The sequence below is a fragment of the Panicum virgatum genome, chromosome 4N, assembly GCF_016808335.1.
Source record: "Panicum virgatum strain AP13 chromosome 4N, P.virgatum_v5, whole genome shotgun sequence".
NCBI lineage: Eukaryota > Viridiplantae > Streptophyta > Magnoliopsida > Poales > Poaceae > Panicum > Panicum virgatum.
The window spans coordinates 17,688,182-17,706,970 of record NC_053148.1 but is presented as its reverse complement, the minus strand read 5'-3'; the positions used below and the strand labels follow the sequence as shown (position 1 = coordinate 17,706,970).

Genomic DNA, 18,789 nt, shown 5'->3' with positions numbered 1-18,789 from the left:
AATTGTACTTAGGAACAAAGGAGAGGACCAGCAAGGGTGTGGAGAAGGCCTTGGAGGCGTGGAGGACCAGCAAGGACGTCCGGATCAAGATGGAGGCCCAAACCGATTCGACTTCGTTTCAGTTTCGGACTCCAGGAACAGGCCGCACTAAAACGGACGCCCAGGTTGCATACGGAGTCGGATTTGGGCGCATTTGATATGGATGGAAAGATAATTTCAAGACGCTTCCAATGGCTCTGGTTTCAGGCTCAAATTCATCCGGAGTCGAAGGGAATCGTCTGTGGAAGTTGGCGTCCAGAATCTGTCCCGGTGCTGCGTCACTGTTTTTGGGCCGCTGGCCCGTGTATCGTGTTGGAGCCCAATAGGGGCGCGTCCAGGAGGTCTTGCACGACCTAAACCCTTATTAATAGCCGCCGCCGCCATCGTGAGACATGGGTTTTGCTTAGATTCATTCTGTCAAGAACAGTTGTCGCCGTTCATCGGTTTGTGAAACCCCAACTTGTGAGATTAATCATTCATCTGCAGAGTCACTCTATTTGAGCTGCGTTTCTTTCGAGTTCTTGCTTGTGTTCTTCGTTGCGCTTGCAGGGATTAGCCTTCTTGGCGAGGTCAACCGGGTTGTGACACGGTTGATAACCAGAGGAGTTGTGGTGCTAAGATTGCTGGATTCGGGTTTTAGGATCTGAAGCCGGATCGGTGTGTCTCGCTCCGCCTACAACGAGAGTTATCTAGAACCTGACGGAAGATCGGGAACCCACGTCCCCATTATTTGGTAATCAGAGACTCAGGTTTACTGTCAGGTTTTACATCTATCTTAGTTCGAGTGTTCTTTTTTTTGTTGTCTTTCGTCCCATAGTCCACGAAAAAGCCAAAACAAAAAATTAGGGTTTAGTTTTCCCGTCCCATAGCCGTGTTTAGCCTTTTGCATAATTCTTTTTCAGAGTCCGTCGTGTTGAGTTTTGTGTCCTAATTCATCGTCTTGTTGCTGGTTAGTTCGTGTTTTGGTCCAGTAGTGTTTTTCCATCCCCGCTGCCATCAGATCCACCATCGCTTACCACCCGATTTGGGTTTTGTTCTCCACAGAAACCCTAATCGGACCTCCGAACTTCAAACGGCCATAACTCTCGCATACGGATTCGGAATCAGGTGAAATTTAACTTTTCGGACAAGAGAAAAAAATTTCGCATCCGTCTGTCCCCTGGCTACGCCGGGTTGGGTGATTTCAGAATTGCAAAATTCGCATCAGAAAATTGTCTGTCGGAGCTCGGAAGTTTCTGCACGTTTTTTAAAGTTTTTGCAGAATTTCCATAGGCCACATCTTATAGCCGTTCGAGCTGAAATTTTGTGAGAAGCCTATTCTAGTGAGGCAGTTTGAGAAAAAAATATCAAAAAAATAAAATAAAAAAAAAAGAAAAGTTGATTTCTACTAGTGCCTCCACCTCACGACGAGCTCCGTTGAGCCCGATTCAGTGCTGTTTATCGTATCCATACTTGATCTTGATCCTGCTTGTTACCATTACTGTTCTAGGACACGTATAGGCCAGCAACTAGGACAAGTGTGCTTTTGGACCATTATTCAGCATTGCTATCTGATTTTGAATTGTGTTCCACATACTTATACTGTTGAGCCTCCCATAGCTACACATATTATCTTCAGATCATTACACCCAGAGGATCTTGCAATCTTGGTACCACTTCCTCACAGGTATCACGAACCGGCCACCGGTTGTACCGTCCACTGCTCGTGTTGGTAAGAACCTTGTAAGGGCTTGGTAAGACGCTCTCTTTAGTAGTGACCTTGAGAGGCACCACCACCTGAGTAGTCAGATTATTAGGGATAACCTTCACTGTTTGTTCCTGTTTTTGAGTCTACCATGGCAGGTGATGATGGAAGTGGGGGTCATACTCCCAAGGACTTCAACGAGTGTGTTAGCCAAGAACAGCTGGAGGATGCCAAGAGAGAGATGCACGAGGTCGTCACCAAGGCAGTCACCGAGGCAATCATAGGCCTCAAGCTTGGTGAAATCATATCCACGGTTACTGACAGGATCGATGCGTTGGAGACTCGTCAACAGCACAATCAAGATGAGGACATGGTGTATGATGACCAAGGTAATATAGATGAAGCGGCCACACGGGAAGCACGGCTACGCCATCGTCTTCGCCGCAACACACAAGGTATGGGTGGTACTCACAACCACAACCACAATCACCAGCAAGGTAATCAGAATCGTGTACCCGATGATCCTTATGCTAAGGTTAAGTTTACAATACCTTCCTTTTCGGGATATTATGATGCTGACGGGTACCTTGATTGGGAGATGACAGTAGAGCAGAAATTTAGTGCACACCTTGTACCTGAGCAACATAGAGTTAGACAAGCCACTAGTGAGTTTAAAGATTTTGCTATCGTTTGGTGGACCAGTCTAATTGCTGAGGATGCTGCACCTACTACTTGGCATGATCTTAAGTCTGCTATGCGTGATAGATTTGTTCCCCCATCGTACCATAGAGATTTGCGTAAGAAATTGATGCGCTTAGAACAGGGAGATAAAACCGTGCAGGATTATTATGGTGAACTTCAAAAGGGTTTGATGCGTTGTGCCATAGTTGAGGGAACTGAGGATGCTATATGTAGATTTTACTCGGGCTTGAGGCGTGACATTCAGGACATTGTTGATTACAAAGAATTTCACACTGTCAACCAGTTGTTTCAGTTTGCCATGCTTGCAGAGAAGGAATTGCAGGGACGTGATTTGCAGAGCAGGAGCAAGGCCACCTACACCCCACGCTCGGCGCCATCTTCGGGGCTGACCAAGCCTGCCCCTTTTCGATCGCCCCCACCTGCGAGCAACAAGCGACCAGCAGCTTCGGAAGCTGCCACAACGCCAAAACCATCTCCTGCGCGTACTTCCGACTCAGGTAAAAAGTTGTTGCAGGAGCCAGCCAAGAGTTCGTCCTCCGTGTCCTCGACGGGAGGCACGACCGTTCAGTGCCACCGCTGCCATGGATTTGGACATGTGCGGAAGGATTGCCCAAGTCAGCGGGCATACATTGCTACCGAAGACGGCTACATTAGTGCCTCCGACATTGACGATGATGATGAAGAAGAACCAGAAGAGGCTGCGGAGGCCGGGCATGTTCTGGGTAGCGAGAACACAGCAGCCTTCAGGAGCATCATTGTGAAGCGAGTGCTCAACGTACAGGCACAACAACCAGAGAAGTTTCAGCGCCATAATTTGTTCCAGATTTTCTTCGTCATCAACAATCGGCGAGCGCGTGTCATCATTGATGGAGGTAGTTGCAATAATTTGGTGAGTTCAGATTTGGTCAAGAAGCTTGGCTTGGCCACACGTCCACACCCCCATCCATATTATATTCAGTGGTTTAATGATGCGGGGAAAGCTAAGGTAACACAATCTTGCAGAGTTTCTTTTTCCATTGGTTCATATGCTGATTCCGTAGATTGTGATGTTGTACCTATGGATTCGCTGTGCCTCAGTTTCCTAGAACCTTAGACTCGATCGGATCTGAGAGAGCACGATGAAGCAAAGGGAAGGTCCCACACCGCCACCTCTACGACCTCACCATCGCCAGCACGACGCCTCTGCAATGCGCATCACTGCCCTAGAGGAGACCTTCAACGTAGCCGTGCCTCTGATCTACCATGTTAGGTGATCCAAAAGGGTCTAACAGTTGCATCATCACACTGCACCTAGGTGCATGCTCCAGGTTCCAACGGAAATAACTTCCTCAGCTCATATAAATCATTTATTAATTGTCATACCATGCACATCACATCACATGCATGATCTGCACGCGCGACTCTGATCGTAAACCAAAACATACAGCTGCTAGAGCAGCATCATATATATATGGACGCTATTCATAGCCAGACTGTTGCTGCATGCCAATATAAGCACACATTATTCACGTTTAACGACTTGCGAGGAACTTCATTTTCTCCGGCTAGCAGCTTCCTTGGATGAACCCAACCTTCCCTCCCCGAACGTCGTACAGCACCTCCACTGTCTGCTGCGCCCAGTTCCCGATCACCGCGTAGGGGAAGTCCTCCGGCAATGCGGCGAAGGCGAGGCAGACGTGACTGAAAGAGTCATCGCCATCAACGAAGTACATCAGCTGATGCACGTCCGGCTGCAGAGTGGCGCCGCCCTCGAACTCGAGGATGACGACCGGCCCGTCAAATCCGTGCAACCCCGTGAAGTTGTAGCACGTGTCGAGCATGCGGTAAGGCGGCGCCGACCGGTACATGGACATCTGCTTGCGGAACTCGTCACGGAGAGCGCTGTAGATCGCCGGTGGGAAGAAGGTGAACGATGTCCCCACCTCCAATGCTGCGAGGTTCGACTCAGTGGCCGGGAGCTCGGTCCCACCGACGTTGATGCCACTGAGCTTGATCAGGTAGCTGTTCTTGTAAAGCGGGTAGTTGTCCATCACCAATGGGGTGGAGCCAGCCTGGCCACCGGAGAAATCGGGCAGGGTGGCGCCGATGGAGAGGAAGCCACGGGAGCTCTTCTGCGACGCTGGTAGGCAGTAGGAGAAGGCGGCCGTAGCATTGCCGGTGGGGGATGAAGAGGTGATCAGCCGGGACACCAAGGAGAACCTGCTCCGGCTTAGGTCGAGCAGCCCGCTGGAGCCAGTGAAGTGGATGTAAGTAAACGGGTAGGCTACGCTAGCATCACTACCGCATAAACCCAAGATACTTGCGAGTAGAAGATCATAGATCGTTACCACTAGACGCGCAGCGCAGCGGAAGAAGTCGCGCGTCGATGTAGAGGAAGTAGTCGATCACGTCCCACGAACCGAGCTCCTCGTACTTGATCCCAGCAGCCGATCAGCGCAGCAGTCGCAGCAGCGCCTCCACGGAGTCCACACGTACGGGGATGAAACGCCGGGCGTCGGTGTGCTAGCACCGCACGCACGGCAAGGGCGGCGGCCGAGAGAGAGGGAGGGGCGGCGGCTAGGGAGGTGGCGCGGCTCAGGTCATCGCCCCCCTAGCCCCTCCCTCATATATATAGAGCGTACTAATGGGCTTCTATCTCATAGGCCCATTAGTAACCCTAATCCCTCTTGGATCAATATCCACTTGGGCCTTTAAACCGTATTGTGATGATGGGCTCTTGGGCATATCACCAACAATCTCCCACTTGCACTAGAGACAATCATACATGCAAGCTTTCCAACATTCCAAACCCCTTAAGTGTGTGACCCGTTAGGTTCATGTGTAGGTGGTCGTGATCGGAAATCATTTCCGAATCACAAGTCAATAGCGGCACCTAGCAGGGCATAGTGACTCACAAATACACATAAAGATCATATCGGCCGAACCATAGATATACTCATACACCGATCCCTTTGCCACACGATACCAGTCAAGCTCAAAGCGAGATGCGTGCCACCTTTGTGATAGCTTGACCATTCTCTCGATCTAATAGTGGATTCTATTCATAACTAACCTTTAGTCATCATGATTAACTCTTTAATCACTTTGGCATGGCCATGCACTTTCAAATCCAACTATCTCGAGGGGCCCAGAGATATCCCTCCCGTTATCTAGGAGGGGCAAATTCCATCTTGATCCGCTCACAGCCCATTCCATGTTTCATGACATACCTGTAAGCTGCTTTTGTAACTACCTAGTCACGGAGTAGCGTTTAGCAGCCCCAAGATGCACCACTACACACAGTGAGAAACAATGGCGATCTCAGGTCTAAGGATTCAGTAGGTATAACACTCAAGAACAACTGATGGCACATACAAAATAACAATCCCAACATTGTCTTGGAGTGGGTCAATCCAACACCATGTTCACCAACATGTGTCCACATCATTAATCCGATATCTCCATATCCATGATCCGTGAAACATGATCATCAATTAATGCATGTGCTAGTCTCAACGTCGTTGTTGTCCCACACAACGACATAAACTAGGGATAATTTAGAATCATATCATTTTCAACAAAGAGTTTCAAGAACAAGTCACATACTTGATAATCAATGTAAAATAATCATCCATGGAACAAATAACAATTATTTATCATTACATAAACATACTCATGACACAAAATCTCCCATGCACACTAGAATCACTGATGTAAGTATCTAATACCCATAGATCTCATGTGCGCCTCATGCTTTGATTGTGGGAGAGGCTTCGTCAACGGATCAGCAACGTTTGAATCCGTGTGCACCTTGCAAACCTTCACATCACCTCTCTCAACAAAGTTACGGATGAGGTGATACTTTCGCAGTATATGTCTGGACTTCTTAGTTGTTCTAGGCTCCTTTGCTAGTGCAACGGCACCACTATTATCACAATAGAGGTCCACTGGACTGGATGCACTAGGAACAACACCCAAGTCAGAAACAAACTTTCTGATCCAAACAGCTTCTTTTGCAGCTTCGGAAGCTGCAATATACTCGGCCTCTGTCGTCGAATCAGCCACCGTATCTTCCTTGGAACTCTTCCAGCTCACTGCCCCACCATTGAGGCAGAAAACAAAACCGGATTGGGATTTGGAGTCATCTTTGTCTGTTTGAAAACTAGCATCGGTGTAACCCTTTACAAGGAGCTCATCTTCGCCTCCAAATATTAGGAACATATCCTTAGTTCTTCTCAAGTACTTAAGGATACTCTTTACAATTGTCCAGTGAGGTTCACCGAAATCTGACTGATACCTGCTCGTAACACTTAGAGCAAAGAAAACATCTGGGCGCGTGCAAAGCATAGCATACATGATCGACCCTATGGCTGAAGCATAAGGAATCGTACTCATCCTCTTTTGCTCATCAGGTGTCGTAGCGCACTGACTCTTGCTTAGAGTAATGCCATGTGACATTGGCAAGAAACCTTTCTTGGAATCTTGCATATTGAACCGATTCAGTATCTTGTCAATGTACGTGTCTTGGCTCAATCCAATTAGCCTTTTTGATCTATCTCTATAGATCCTAATACCCAGAATATAAGCCGCCTCTCCTAAATCCTTCATCGAAAAACTCTTTTTCAATGAGGTTTTAACGGCTTCAAGCATTGGAATATCATTTCCGATCAGTAATATGTCATCCACATATAGGACCAGAAACACAAGTGCGCTCCCACTAGCCTTTTTGTAAACACAAGGCTCATCTTCATTCTTGATGAAGCCAAACCCTTTGACTACCTCATCAAAATGAATATTCCAACTCCAAGATGCTTGCTTCAATCCATAGATGGACCTCTGAAGCTTACATATTTTCCCAGCATTTTTAGGATTGACAAAACCTTCAGGCTGTGTCATATACACATCCTCACTTAGATGTCCATTAAGGAAAGCGGTTTTGACATCCATTTGCCATATCTCATAGTCATAATATGCGGCAATTGCTAGGAGAATCCGAACAGACTTTAGCATTGCGACGGGCGAAAAGGTTTCCTCATAGTCAACACCTTGAATTTGTCGGAAACCTTTCGCCACCAATCGTGCCTTATAGATGTGAACATTTCCATCCATGTCTAATTTTTTCTTAAAAATCCACTTACAATCGACAGGTCTTACACTGTCAATCTGATCGACCAAGTTCCAAACTTAATTATCATGCATGGATTTTAACTCGGATTCCATGGCTTCAAGCCATTTGTCGGAGTCGGGTCCCATCATTGCTTTTTTGTAGGTCAAGGGCTCATCATTTTCCATCAATAATACATGGCGCTCCTCCGTAATAAGGAGGTTGAGCTTGTCAGTAGCGCGACGTGCCCTTATAGACCTTCGTGGGGCTGGTGCCTCAACTATGGGTTGTGCAACATCTTGCACATCCCGTGGATCTTCAATGGGTGCTGAAACAGTTTCGGGTGTTTCCTGAATTTCTTCAAGTTGCACCTTGCTCCCACTAAATCCTTTTGAGAGAAACTCCTTTTCTAAGAAAACACCATTGCGAGCGACAAACACTTTGCCTTCCGCCTTATTGTAAAAATAATATCCTTTGGTTTCCCTAGGATACCCCACAAAGAAACATTTGTCTGACTTTGGAGTGAGCTTATCTGACATCAAACGTTTGACATAAGCCTCACATCCCCAAACTTTGAGAAAAGATAATCCGGGACGCTTCCCAGTCCATATCTCATATGGTGTCTTCTCAACAGACTTACTTGGAACCCTATTCAGTGTGAACGCAGCAGTTTCAAGAGCATAACCCCAAAATGACAATGGAAGATCAGCTTGGCTCATCATGGACCTAACCATGTCCAACAAGGTTCGGTTTCTCCGTTCGGATACCCCATTCCATTGAGGCGTTCCGGGCGGAGTTAGCTGCGGAATAATTCCACATTGCTTCAAATGATCACCAAATTCAAGGCTCAAATATTCTCCTCCACGATCAGATCGCAGAAATTTAATTGTCTTGCCTAATTGATTTTGTACTTCATTCTGAAATTCTTTGAACTTTTCAAACGATTCAGACTTGTGCCTCATTAAGTAGATATAGCCATATCTACTAAAGTCATCAGTGAAAGTAATGAAGTACTGAAAACCACCTCTGGCTATTGAGCTCATTGGTCCACATACATCGGTATGTACAAGTCCCAACAAGTCACTCGCCCTCTCACTCTGACCAGTGAAAGGCGCTTTGGTCATCTTTCCAAGCAAACAAGACTCACATGTGTCAAATGATTCAAAATCAAATGAGATTAACAATCCATCTTTATGGAGTTGTTCAATGCGCTTCTCATTTATATGACCTAAGCGACAATGCCAAATAAAAGTGGGATTCAAATCATTTGGTCTAAGCCTCTTAGTATTAATGTTACAGACAGATTTATCCTCAAGATCAAGAACATATAATCCATTCACCAATGGACAATGAGCATAAAAAATACCATTGCAAAAGATAGAACAACGTTTGTTCTCAATTACAATCTTAAAATCACCAACTTCTTCCAAACATGAAGAAGAAATAATGTTCTTGCTCAAAGCAGGAATGCAATAACAATTATTTAATTCCAAAACTAATCCGGAGGGTAGAGACAAGTGGTAGGTGCCGACCGCCAACACCGCAACCTTTGCGCCATTGCCGACCCGAACGTCCAACTCGCCTCTTGCAAATCTTCTAGTCTCACTTAGACCCTGCAACGATTTGCAAGTGTGCATCATCGATCCAGTATCAAATACCCATGATTCACTAGAAGATAATGTAATATTTATTTCTATAACATTTATACCTGAAGTGGAAGTCTCACTTCCCTTCTTCTTCTTCTTTTCTTCCAAGTACTTCTTGCAGTTCCTAGACCAATGTCCCTTTTCATGACAGTGGAAGCATTCATCTTCAGAAGTAGGGCCAGATTTGGCCTTAGGTGCTGGCTTTAGCTTAGAGCCCGAAGACTCACCACCGGAACTCTTTTCTTTGCCTTTACCTTTGGGATTAGGAGGCGTCCAACGCTTCCTCTTTTTGTTCCCCTTCTGAATCATCATCACATGATTCGAATTCTTCTTAATGCTCTCCTCTGCTGTTTTTAGCATCCCATGCAACTCACTCAATGTTTTATCCAAGCCATTCATCTGAAAGTTCATGATAAAAGGCTCATAGCCAGGACGAAGCTCGCGACGGTCACCGATGGCGACAACGTGAGCGTCACTGTTGGAGAACGGCTTATTAGTGCCGGTCACAGGGCGTATTAGTGCCGGTCCCTGTGGCTGGAACTAAATGGCCGGCACTAACGTGACAAACGTTAGTGCCGGCTACTCTGACCGGCACTAACGTTCGTATGTTAGTGCCGGTCCGTAATACCAGCCGACACTAACGTGCCCGACCCCGCCTGAGTCCTCACAGTAAGGTTAGTGCCGGCTGATATAACTAGCCGGCACTAAATGTTTTTTCTTCTTTATGTTTCTTTTATTTTCATTTTTATACGTATGGCTATGCGTATTTCTACCGTATGTGACTATATAGTCGTACTCTTTGCATTGCACAGTATTATTAGAACAGCATATTACACTAACATTATATATATTTGTTATGTATGGAACACTTAGGAGTTCAAAAGTACATGAGATATTACAAATTATTAAGCACATCAACTATAGTAACGTATCAACTTCCTCGTCGTCGGATCTTTTTGGGCGACGCTTATACGGAGATCGCCATGAAATTCGCCCTTAGGATTTATGACTTCATCAAGTAGAAATCCACATATAGCTTCTTGAATTGCCCTGATCCGAGCGATTTCAATGAGTTCTTCTTTCATCCACCAACGCTGTCACATTTTTCGATAAAAACATGATAATAAAAAATAATGAATTAAAATAATGAGCAGACGTGATTGTGCTCACGTACATTGAATGCCTCCACTGTCATTTGCCCTTTTTCACTTGCAAAAGAGTTGATCCACTCGCATACGTAGTATCCACATAAATTGTTTCCTTGGCCCTGTCTCCAACACTATGGACAAATGTGGGTTACGATATAGAATTTTTCTGATGTTTATTGCGAATGACATTAGTAGCGAGAGTATATTCATACCGGAAAATCAGTCACCCAATGAAGAGGCTCGATTTCACCTATGGGCAAGCCTATATGTTTGTGGAGGTAGCGACTCCCTGCAGTATTTACCACCTCGATGATATCTTGGTACTTTGATATATCTTGCCTTAACGAGTCGTACACCAAGACCTTGTGCTCCTCAATCCGAATACAAAGCAATATCCAATGAAAGCTATGCATATACATATGCATAACCAATTAATGTTGATTATAATAGTTATTAAATAGTATTATTAATATGAAGGGATTGAAAAAAAGAGGCTAACAAAGAACGACTCACTGATGGTTGTATGGCAAGAGAATGAAGTGACACATGCTATTTTTACGCAACCCCATGTATATAACATTGACTATGTCTCTAGGATTTTGCGCTAACGATTTCTCGTGTATAATATCGGGGTCGAAGAACCCGACGTTATGGAAGTTCTTCTTTCGGCAAATTTGAATTTTTGACCTATGGGACACAAGAAAAACGGGGATCAGTCAACACATAAGGCTTAAAATAATGAAACGAGAGACAATATTTACATGCACCATACACTCATGAGGGACTTGTGAAGGGCATCTTGATGGTATAAATCGTAAAGTGCTGCAAACTCGATATATACATCATCTTCCCCCGCCAGAAATGCTCATCTTTAATCCGAGCTGGTAACATCTCTAATTCATTAGCTTTAGATTGCACGGCATACCATTTGTGTAACTTGGCCATTCTCGTTGGTAGGAATGGTAGCAACTCTGGCCATATCAAAGGTTCACCAAGTACAAACTTTTTCTTGCCGCGTGCATTCTGTAGGGCCTTCCCAAGCAATTGAGCCCTTGTTAGATCAGTTTGCAATATCATCCCAGCCATGGTCAACGGATCTCTTGATTCATCGGGACATTCTTCACGCGGCACTATCAACGGAGGGATCGATTGTTTGGACTGCTCTCCGAGCTGGGGAACGGTCTTTGCATTAAGCAGCCCTTCTTGGGGTTGCTGTAGCACTTTCTGATCTGACGATCATAATCCGACTCCTTTTCTTTCTCCTTGGTGGGATCTTTAATGAAGTGTTTAATGAAGTGTGCCTTTGCACCCGGATCTATTTCTGGCTTCTTGTTCGCAGCCTCCCTCAGTAGCTTGCGCTTCAGCAAGAAGGTTTGAAACGATTCTTCTGCCTCTTCCTCTTCTGGAGCCTTCGCTTTCTTCTTTCTTTGCTGCTTATGAGATGGTTGGACCGAAGGTACCGTGTATGTCTTCTGTTGCTGACTCTGATTCTGTTGTGCGGCTGGTGATGATGCCGGAATTGGCTCGCTTTGTGCGGCTGGTGATGGCGGATCCTGTGCGGCTGGTGATGGCGGATCCATGCTGGGGTCCCGTGCAGGCGGTGGAGAAGGTGGGCCAACACTAGGATTCCTGTCAGCTGGTGTTGGTGATCTTTGCCTTGAGCACCGAGCGGAATCTGTGGCTGCTTGCACCAATCTTATGTCGCGCTTTGGCCACGCGATCCATGTGTGTACGACATGTTGTAGTTCTGTTTCTTCAGGACCTATAGGGATCGGGAGGTCCAAATCTTCCCAGCGTTCTTCAATAATTCGGTCAACAAACACTCTGGCGAATCCTTCAGGAATCGGCTGGCAATGTATTGTCCTGCCTTCTTCTTGGACTTCCGCATAACCCTCAGCACAAACTTTGAGCTTTTTCCCATAAAGAACCAGAAGCTCACATTGGGTCCTAACGGTGATGTCAGCAATGGGGTCCCTCGGCCTGTCGGCACCCAAATTAGGGTGCTCTGTGGAAGCAACACTACTACGACGCTGAGAAAAGGGACTGATCTCGACATTGGCAGCTGGTTGGTCCGAGCGTTGCCCAACTGCTGCCTCAAGTGACATTATCTGGTTTTTTAGGCTACAGATTTTCTCTGCCACTACTGCCTTGCTTCTGCATCGGCTTCGGTAGGTTTCGAGATCTCCGGAAAAGCCATATTTCCATGGAACTACGCCCACGCCTTGGGTCCGTCCAGTGTGTTCCGCATTCCCAAGAACATAAGTCAGCTCGTCATTCTCTCTGTTGGGCTGGAAGGTTCCTTCTTCCGTACGCCTCATTGCGTTGTCGAGTCTTTGGGCAGCCTCTCTTAGTACGTCGCAAGTCACAAACATTCCAGTCTCGGGGTCTAGTGTGCCTCCATGAGCATAGAAGTAATACCTTACTCGTTTGGGCCAACTCAAGGTTTGCGGTACGATTCCTTTTGCAATTAAATTATTTTCCATCTTTTCTCATTTCGGAACAGCAACCTTATAACCTCCAGGCCCAAGTCTATGGAAGTTTGTCTTTTTGCTAGCATTCATTTTGCCTTAAATCGAGGCTGCCATGCTGTCAGCACTGTGCTTGTAATTCACGAATTCATTCCACTACTCTCGTTGCTTATTTCAGACTTTATCAACTCCAACTTCGCCGTGTTTATTCCAAAGGCTATAGTTACTCATGAAACCATTCAAGGCCAGGTGATTCCATATAGTATCTTTTTTTCGGAATTCCTTTTTATTTTCGCAAACACTGCATGAACAACACATTAAACCCTTTGGCGACCTATTTGCCATTGCCGCCTTGAGAAAAGAATCTAAACCCTGAATCCATGCTGAGGTGCTCCGGCTTCCGTGCATCCATTGCCGGTCCATCTGTACAAATTAAAAAAAATCATGCTCATTATCCCTAAAAACAGGTTACTATGAAGTAATTCAAAAAAAATGTAAATGTGTCGTAGGCCACCTATCTAGTAAATTTAAACTACATAGCAAAATAAATTGGCACAATAACATATACACATGTCACCATGAAATAATTCAAAAAAAACATTCTAAATGTGTGATAGTCAAACTATATAGTAATCATTCTCTAAAAAAGCAACAAATCAATTCTACCTTGCTCAAATTAATGAACAAATTAATAAATCATGCCCATTTTCCATCATCCTTAATCCTTAAAATTTTGCATAATAACATATACACATGTCCCCGTGAAATAATTCAAAAAAATTACTCTAAATGTGTCATAGTCAAACTATCTAGAAAACCTTCTCTAAAAAGTAACAAATTGATTCTATTTTGCTCAAATTAATGAACAAGTCGGAAAATTATGCTCATTTTTCCTCAACCTTAAAATCACTATTTTCTTTATCTAGAAAGCATGAAACAAAGAATAAACACCGTGAAAGAAGAGTGGAAGAAGCTACTAACCTTTGGTGCACTTGAATGGGTGAAATCCTCACAAATTTGGGGGAAAATGGGCAGCACCTCCCCTCTAACACGCCATGAGAGAGAGGAGGAGCTCGGCGAAATGAAATGGTCGGGCTGGGGAAGAAGGAGTGTCTGATATACGGGGCAATTTTGTGCCGGCTGGTGGCTCTAGCCGGCACTAATTGTGGACTTTTAGTGCCGGCTAGATTCACTAGCCGGCACTAACTTGCAATTAACCAAGTTAGTGCCGGCTAGACTTTCCAGCCGGCACTAACGTGTCTTATGACCGTTGTGCCATGCGCGCGGACCGTTGGGGGATGGCACGTTAGTGTCGGATGGTGTTGCTAGCCGGCACTAACGTGCCCGCTTTGTACTGTACATGCACATTAGTGCCGGCTCCTATTTGACCTGCACTAACGTGCTGGTACCAATATGACATTCTCCAGCAGTGCGTGTCTTTGACGAAGGTGCCATTGGCCGCGACGGAATGGTTACTCCTGAACGTGACATCGAAGGAGCAACCCGATCCGCGGCACTCGGATGGGCATTCCGGGCCGCACGAGACTGGGGCGAAAGAGGACGACCTGTTGGGGTCGAATGCCGGGTCGCACGGCAGTTCACCGCCACGGCATGGCTTGCACCGGAGCGCCGAGGTGCCGCTGCCTAACCGCACGGTGTCGAAGTCCATCGGCAGCAGCTGGGCCGGTGTGCCGTACCCGACGGTGACGCTGTAATCCAGGCTGCCCAGGACTCCGCCGTTGTCAGTGCCGGTGATGGGAAGCGTAACACCTGATGCCGGCGCTGGGGCAGGGGCGGCTTCAGCGGTGGCATCAGCCACGCCGGACTGTGCCGCCAAAGTATCGTCCTGAGTCTCTGGACATCGCGATCGAAGACGTCGGTGGACAAAGGCTGCTGCTGCCTTCGTTTCCCAGCGCCGTTGAGGGGCGAGCATGGGCTCGAGCGGTGGATCAAAGGCAACTTGTTTCCGTTTGACGGGCCTACAAAAGTTTTAGAAGAGTTTGTAAAACGAACATTGTAAATACACATCTCGTCCACATCGATCTCTGAATATTTGATCTGCACCGGAAGGGATGGACGAGCATGATGTCTCCGTCGGCGTCGAGGGTCGTGACTCCTCGTTAGATGGCCGGAGCGTCGGCGTCGAGGGTCGTGACTCCTCGTTAGATGGCCGGAGAACGAATCGCCGAGACCCTGGACTGTGAGTCTGTGACTGTTTTGGTAGGAAGTACACATATGAGGGAGGAGGAGGCCGAAGAAGATAACGGAGGCAACGGCTGGAGCCATTCTTGCTAATGAACATGGCCATCCTGAGGCACTTGTCCATATATATATGCAAATGCAATAGGTAGCAATGTTGAACATTACCGCATCGGTGATGATTTATTTATTGTCCTGTCTAGGTTGGCTTCTATATACAGAGGTCGTTGGCCCCTAAGATTGGCTCAGGATACAGATAATCAAGTACAATAGCCTGTAGCCATGTCCTGCCATCAGCCGGATCGGTTGTCGAGGCTTCCCATAGCTAGTAGAGGGAGCAGGGAAAATTACACAGGCGACAAGCCAGCAAGTAAGAGACCACCAACATGAAACTGGACATTCATTATCATGGAACAGATGTCATGGATTCTCCACTTAACGATCTTGCATTATTTATTTTTGGAGAACTGCAGCATACTACAAAAAAGACAATGTAATCAATGATGGATTAATTCTTTTCAAGGACGGCTAAAAAACTATCCATCACATATTACACCAAAATTCCATCGTAATGGATTAATCGTCACAGATCAACACAATCCAAAATATTTCTTAATCATCATAAAATACCTTTAATACTATGCAGCCCAACCCATGCCCTATATCAGTGACGAAAATAAACATCATAAATTGTTGTCCATGTAGATTAATATTCATCATGAATAAAGTAGCCCCATCACCCATAGGTAACTTGCTAGATACACTAGTAGAAAAAGGGCTATCTGTCCACCCAAAATGTACGGAACGATAGTACCGGTCTGATTCATAGCGGTATTTTTAAGGTGGACGAAGCCTATGGAGCCTTTTAGTACCCGATGGTATTACTAAAAGGTCCACATTAGTAGCGGTAGGTGTTATCATCTGGAACTGAAGTCTCCAGCCACGTTAGTATCGGTTGATAACACCACCCGGTACTAATGTGGATCTTTTAGTACATATTGTTTTACCACAAGATACTAAACTAAGGATCCTTCATAGGTTACTTCAAAAGGAAAGTATCTCTCTCCCAATCACAACCACTGCGTAGTGAGATGCATGGTAAGGGAGCTATGCACAAGGCAACAATACTACTACAAAAAACGGTTGCCGCAATTGGCACCACCTGGCCAGTACTAAATGGTGGCCCATTTAGTATGGGTTGCAGCAACCGATACTAAACATGCCATCTTGAAAAGAAATATAACGAACCCTAGGAGCCCCATACACACACAACTTCCCAAGTCACAAGTCACACAAATTTCTCGCACGTAAACATGCGTGCGCAGCCATGTGAATTAGAACCCACAACCTCTGGCCTCGCGCGTACCTTCCTTACAATTTGACAATACTAAATGAAGTAGCAAGCAGTATATATTTATATAGAATTTTCAAAGTAGTATTATATTTGGCTCCGGTAGGAATTTTCTCGTCTTTAAGGAACTTGCCTTTCTTATGTTATTTAAAAAAAAAAATTAAAACTCCATATTTCAAGCATCACTTAGAACAAGTTCACAGTGCTCTATTCACTATATCTATACTCACAACAACCTAGACTTGACTAAAGCATTTGCATCCCACAAGACTTTTGGGTTTATGGCAAAAGGTTTATCAAGCCGATAAACACAAATTTAAGTGAACTCTAAGTTACAAATTAGACCGACAAACTAAGCAGAACAGAGCAAATTTTCATTCTTTCAACTCTAGAGAAGTTTAAACATTCTTACAAATCATAAAGGAAAAGAAAATAAAGCATGTAAACATTTTTATCAATTTTTTTGTATAAAGTTTATTTTATTAGTATGAAAGCAGTAAAAGGATGCAATCGACCTGGGGAAGGGGATCTCCCCCAAGCTAGCTCTTGGTGTAGGGTTCGATGAGCAGGACCTTTCTCCGTACCTAATCAGGTTGAGGTCAAGTCGTCCGTACCTGGAGAAGTAGTAGTGGACAATGACCGTCTTCTTCTTACACCACACCTTTTTGGTCTTCTTTAGTGTTGTAGGTGGCGCAGGTGATGGATCCTCAGGCATTAGGCTATGTATTTCCCAATCTTCCCATGCTGACTCTGTTGGGGGCTCATGAATTTCCCAATCTTCCCAGTCAGGTTCAGCATACAGTCCTTCTCCTTTGTTACCTCATGAATCAGGAATAGTTCCTTCTTGTTTTGAAATCTGAATTTCATGTTCTTTCTCATGATAAGGAAACTGATCTTCCAAATTCCTACATCGATTTTGGCCTTGGCATCTCTCAAGAATGGTCGACCAAGAATGAGAGATATCCCTAGATCTCCTTCCATGTCGAGAACCACAAAGTCTGTGAGTACAAAGGTGTCTCTGACTTGTACCAAAAAATTCTCAACGATTCCCTCAGGAAACCGTATGGTAGAGTCGGCCAGCTGCATACACATCATGGTAGGGGAAAGAGCATGATAACTGAATTTCTCAAATGTTACCTTGGGCATAATGTTGACACTTGCTCCAAGGTTGCATAGAGCCTGCTCGAAGTGGAAGTCGAAAATCGAGCAGCTGATCATCGGGGTCCCAGGATCCTCTCTAACTAATGCTACTAGTTCTCCCCACGGTCCTCTTCTTGGCCAGATGAGCTTCTCTATATAGCTAGTACAGGATGACCTGCTTGATGGTTTCCCCCATCTCATCGTCACTGCGTTGACACTTTTTAGGGTAGATTCGGGTTGCCCCAGGATCTTCCATGTATCAACAGCGGGAGCAGCAACAGCCAGCTGAGCTAGTTGAGTTTCAAGCATTTTGTTGAAGCTCAGTTGATTCTTGATAGTAGTGGAGAATCCATCCAGCTTGGCATGAATGGTCTCCAATGACTTGTCATTAGCGGCCAACTTCTTCTGTATTTTTTCATTAACCTTCGTTTGGCCGTAGACCAGATCCCTCAAGGTAGGTTGGTTAGGATTGAATGAATTTGAAGTACCATTTCCACCTTGGTAGAATGGGCATGGTTGATTGCATCCCTGACCTCCTTGTGGACGAAACCCATTATTGTTCTTATTCAGGTACATTGCTTCCTCATGGGTTTCCAGACAATCATTGCCTGAGTGTCCAGTATTTCCACAGACCTCGCATGTCATGCGAGCATAAAAGGCTTGAAGTGTCTGTGTTTGAGCCTTGTCTTGGGAATAGCCCTCAAATTTCTTGAGGAGGAGATCAATCTTTGCAGCGAGCATGTTAGTTTCCTTGACGATATGCAGGCCCCGTTGGCATGACTAGAGTCGATCATCGCTCCAACCTTGGTTAGATACCATCTTCTCAATTAAAGATGTCGGTCTTTCAGTGGTCAGTGAGAAGAAAGCTCCACCAACAGCAGCGTCTACATGATCACGGGCTGTCTTATTCAGCCCATTGTAGAAGTTCTGAAGTATGAGCAAATCGTCCATCCCATGGTGCAGACACGCTAGAATGTACTCCTGAAGTCGCTCTCAAGCTTCAGGAATGGTCTCATTGGACACTTGCTGAAAGCTCGAAATCCTTCCACGAAGAGCATTTGTTTTGTCCACCAGGAAGAACTTCGCAAGGAATTCCTTGGTGCAATTATCCCAAGTTTTTATTGCACTCTTGTTAGCATAGAACCACTGCTTCGCTCTTCCTAGAAGAGAAAACGGAAACAAATGGAGCTGGATCGCGTCATGCATAAGATTGAGTTGCAGGTGAATGTGGATATAGACGATGATGATGAGCCTATAAAGGAGGACCCAAAGAAGATTTAGGGAGATTCTAAAGTTAAGTCTGGACCTAAGACTCTTTGATGACACAGC

At 45.5% G+C, this 18,789-nt stretch overlaps 2 protein-coding genes across 2 annotated transcripts; one reads left to right on the top strand and one right to left on the bottom strand.

The window, feature by feature from the left end:
* Positions 1–1,874: 1,874 nt before the first annotated feature.
* On the top strand, positions 1,875–3,518 carry LOC120669198. Its single transcript, XM_039948989.1, has one exon. It carries the CDS (start codon positions 1,875–1,877, stop codon positions 3,516–3,518), a length of 1,644 nt encoding a protein of 547 aa, XP_039804923.1.
* Positions 3,519–3,882: 364 nt separating this feature from the next.
* Positions 3,883–17,035, bottom strand: LOC120669197 (aspartyl protease family protein At5g10770-like). Its single transcript, XM_039948988.1, has 4 exons — positions 16,935–17,035; positions 14,180–14,749; positions 3,997–4,651; positions 3,883–3,903 (listed from the first exon to the last, which is right to left on the bottom strand). Exons 1-4 carry the CDS (start codon positions 17,033–17,035, stop codon positions 3,883–3,885), a joined length of 1,347 nt encoding a protein of 448 aa, XP_039804922.1.
* Positions 17,036–18,789: the final 1,754 nt, after the last annotated feature.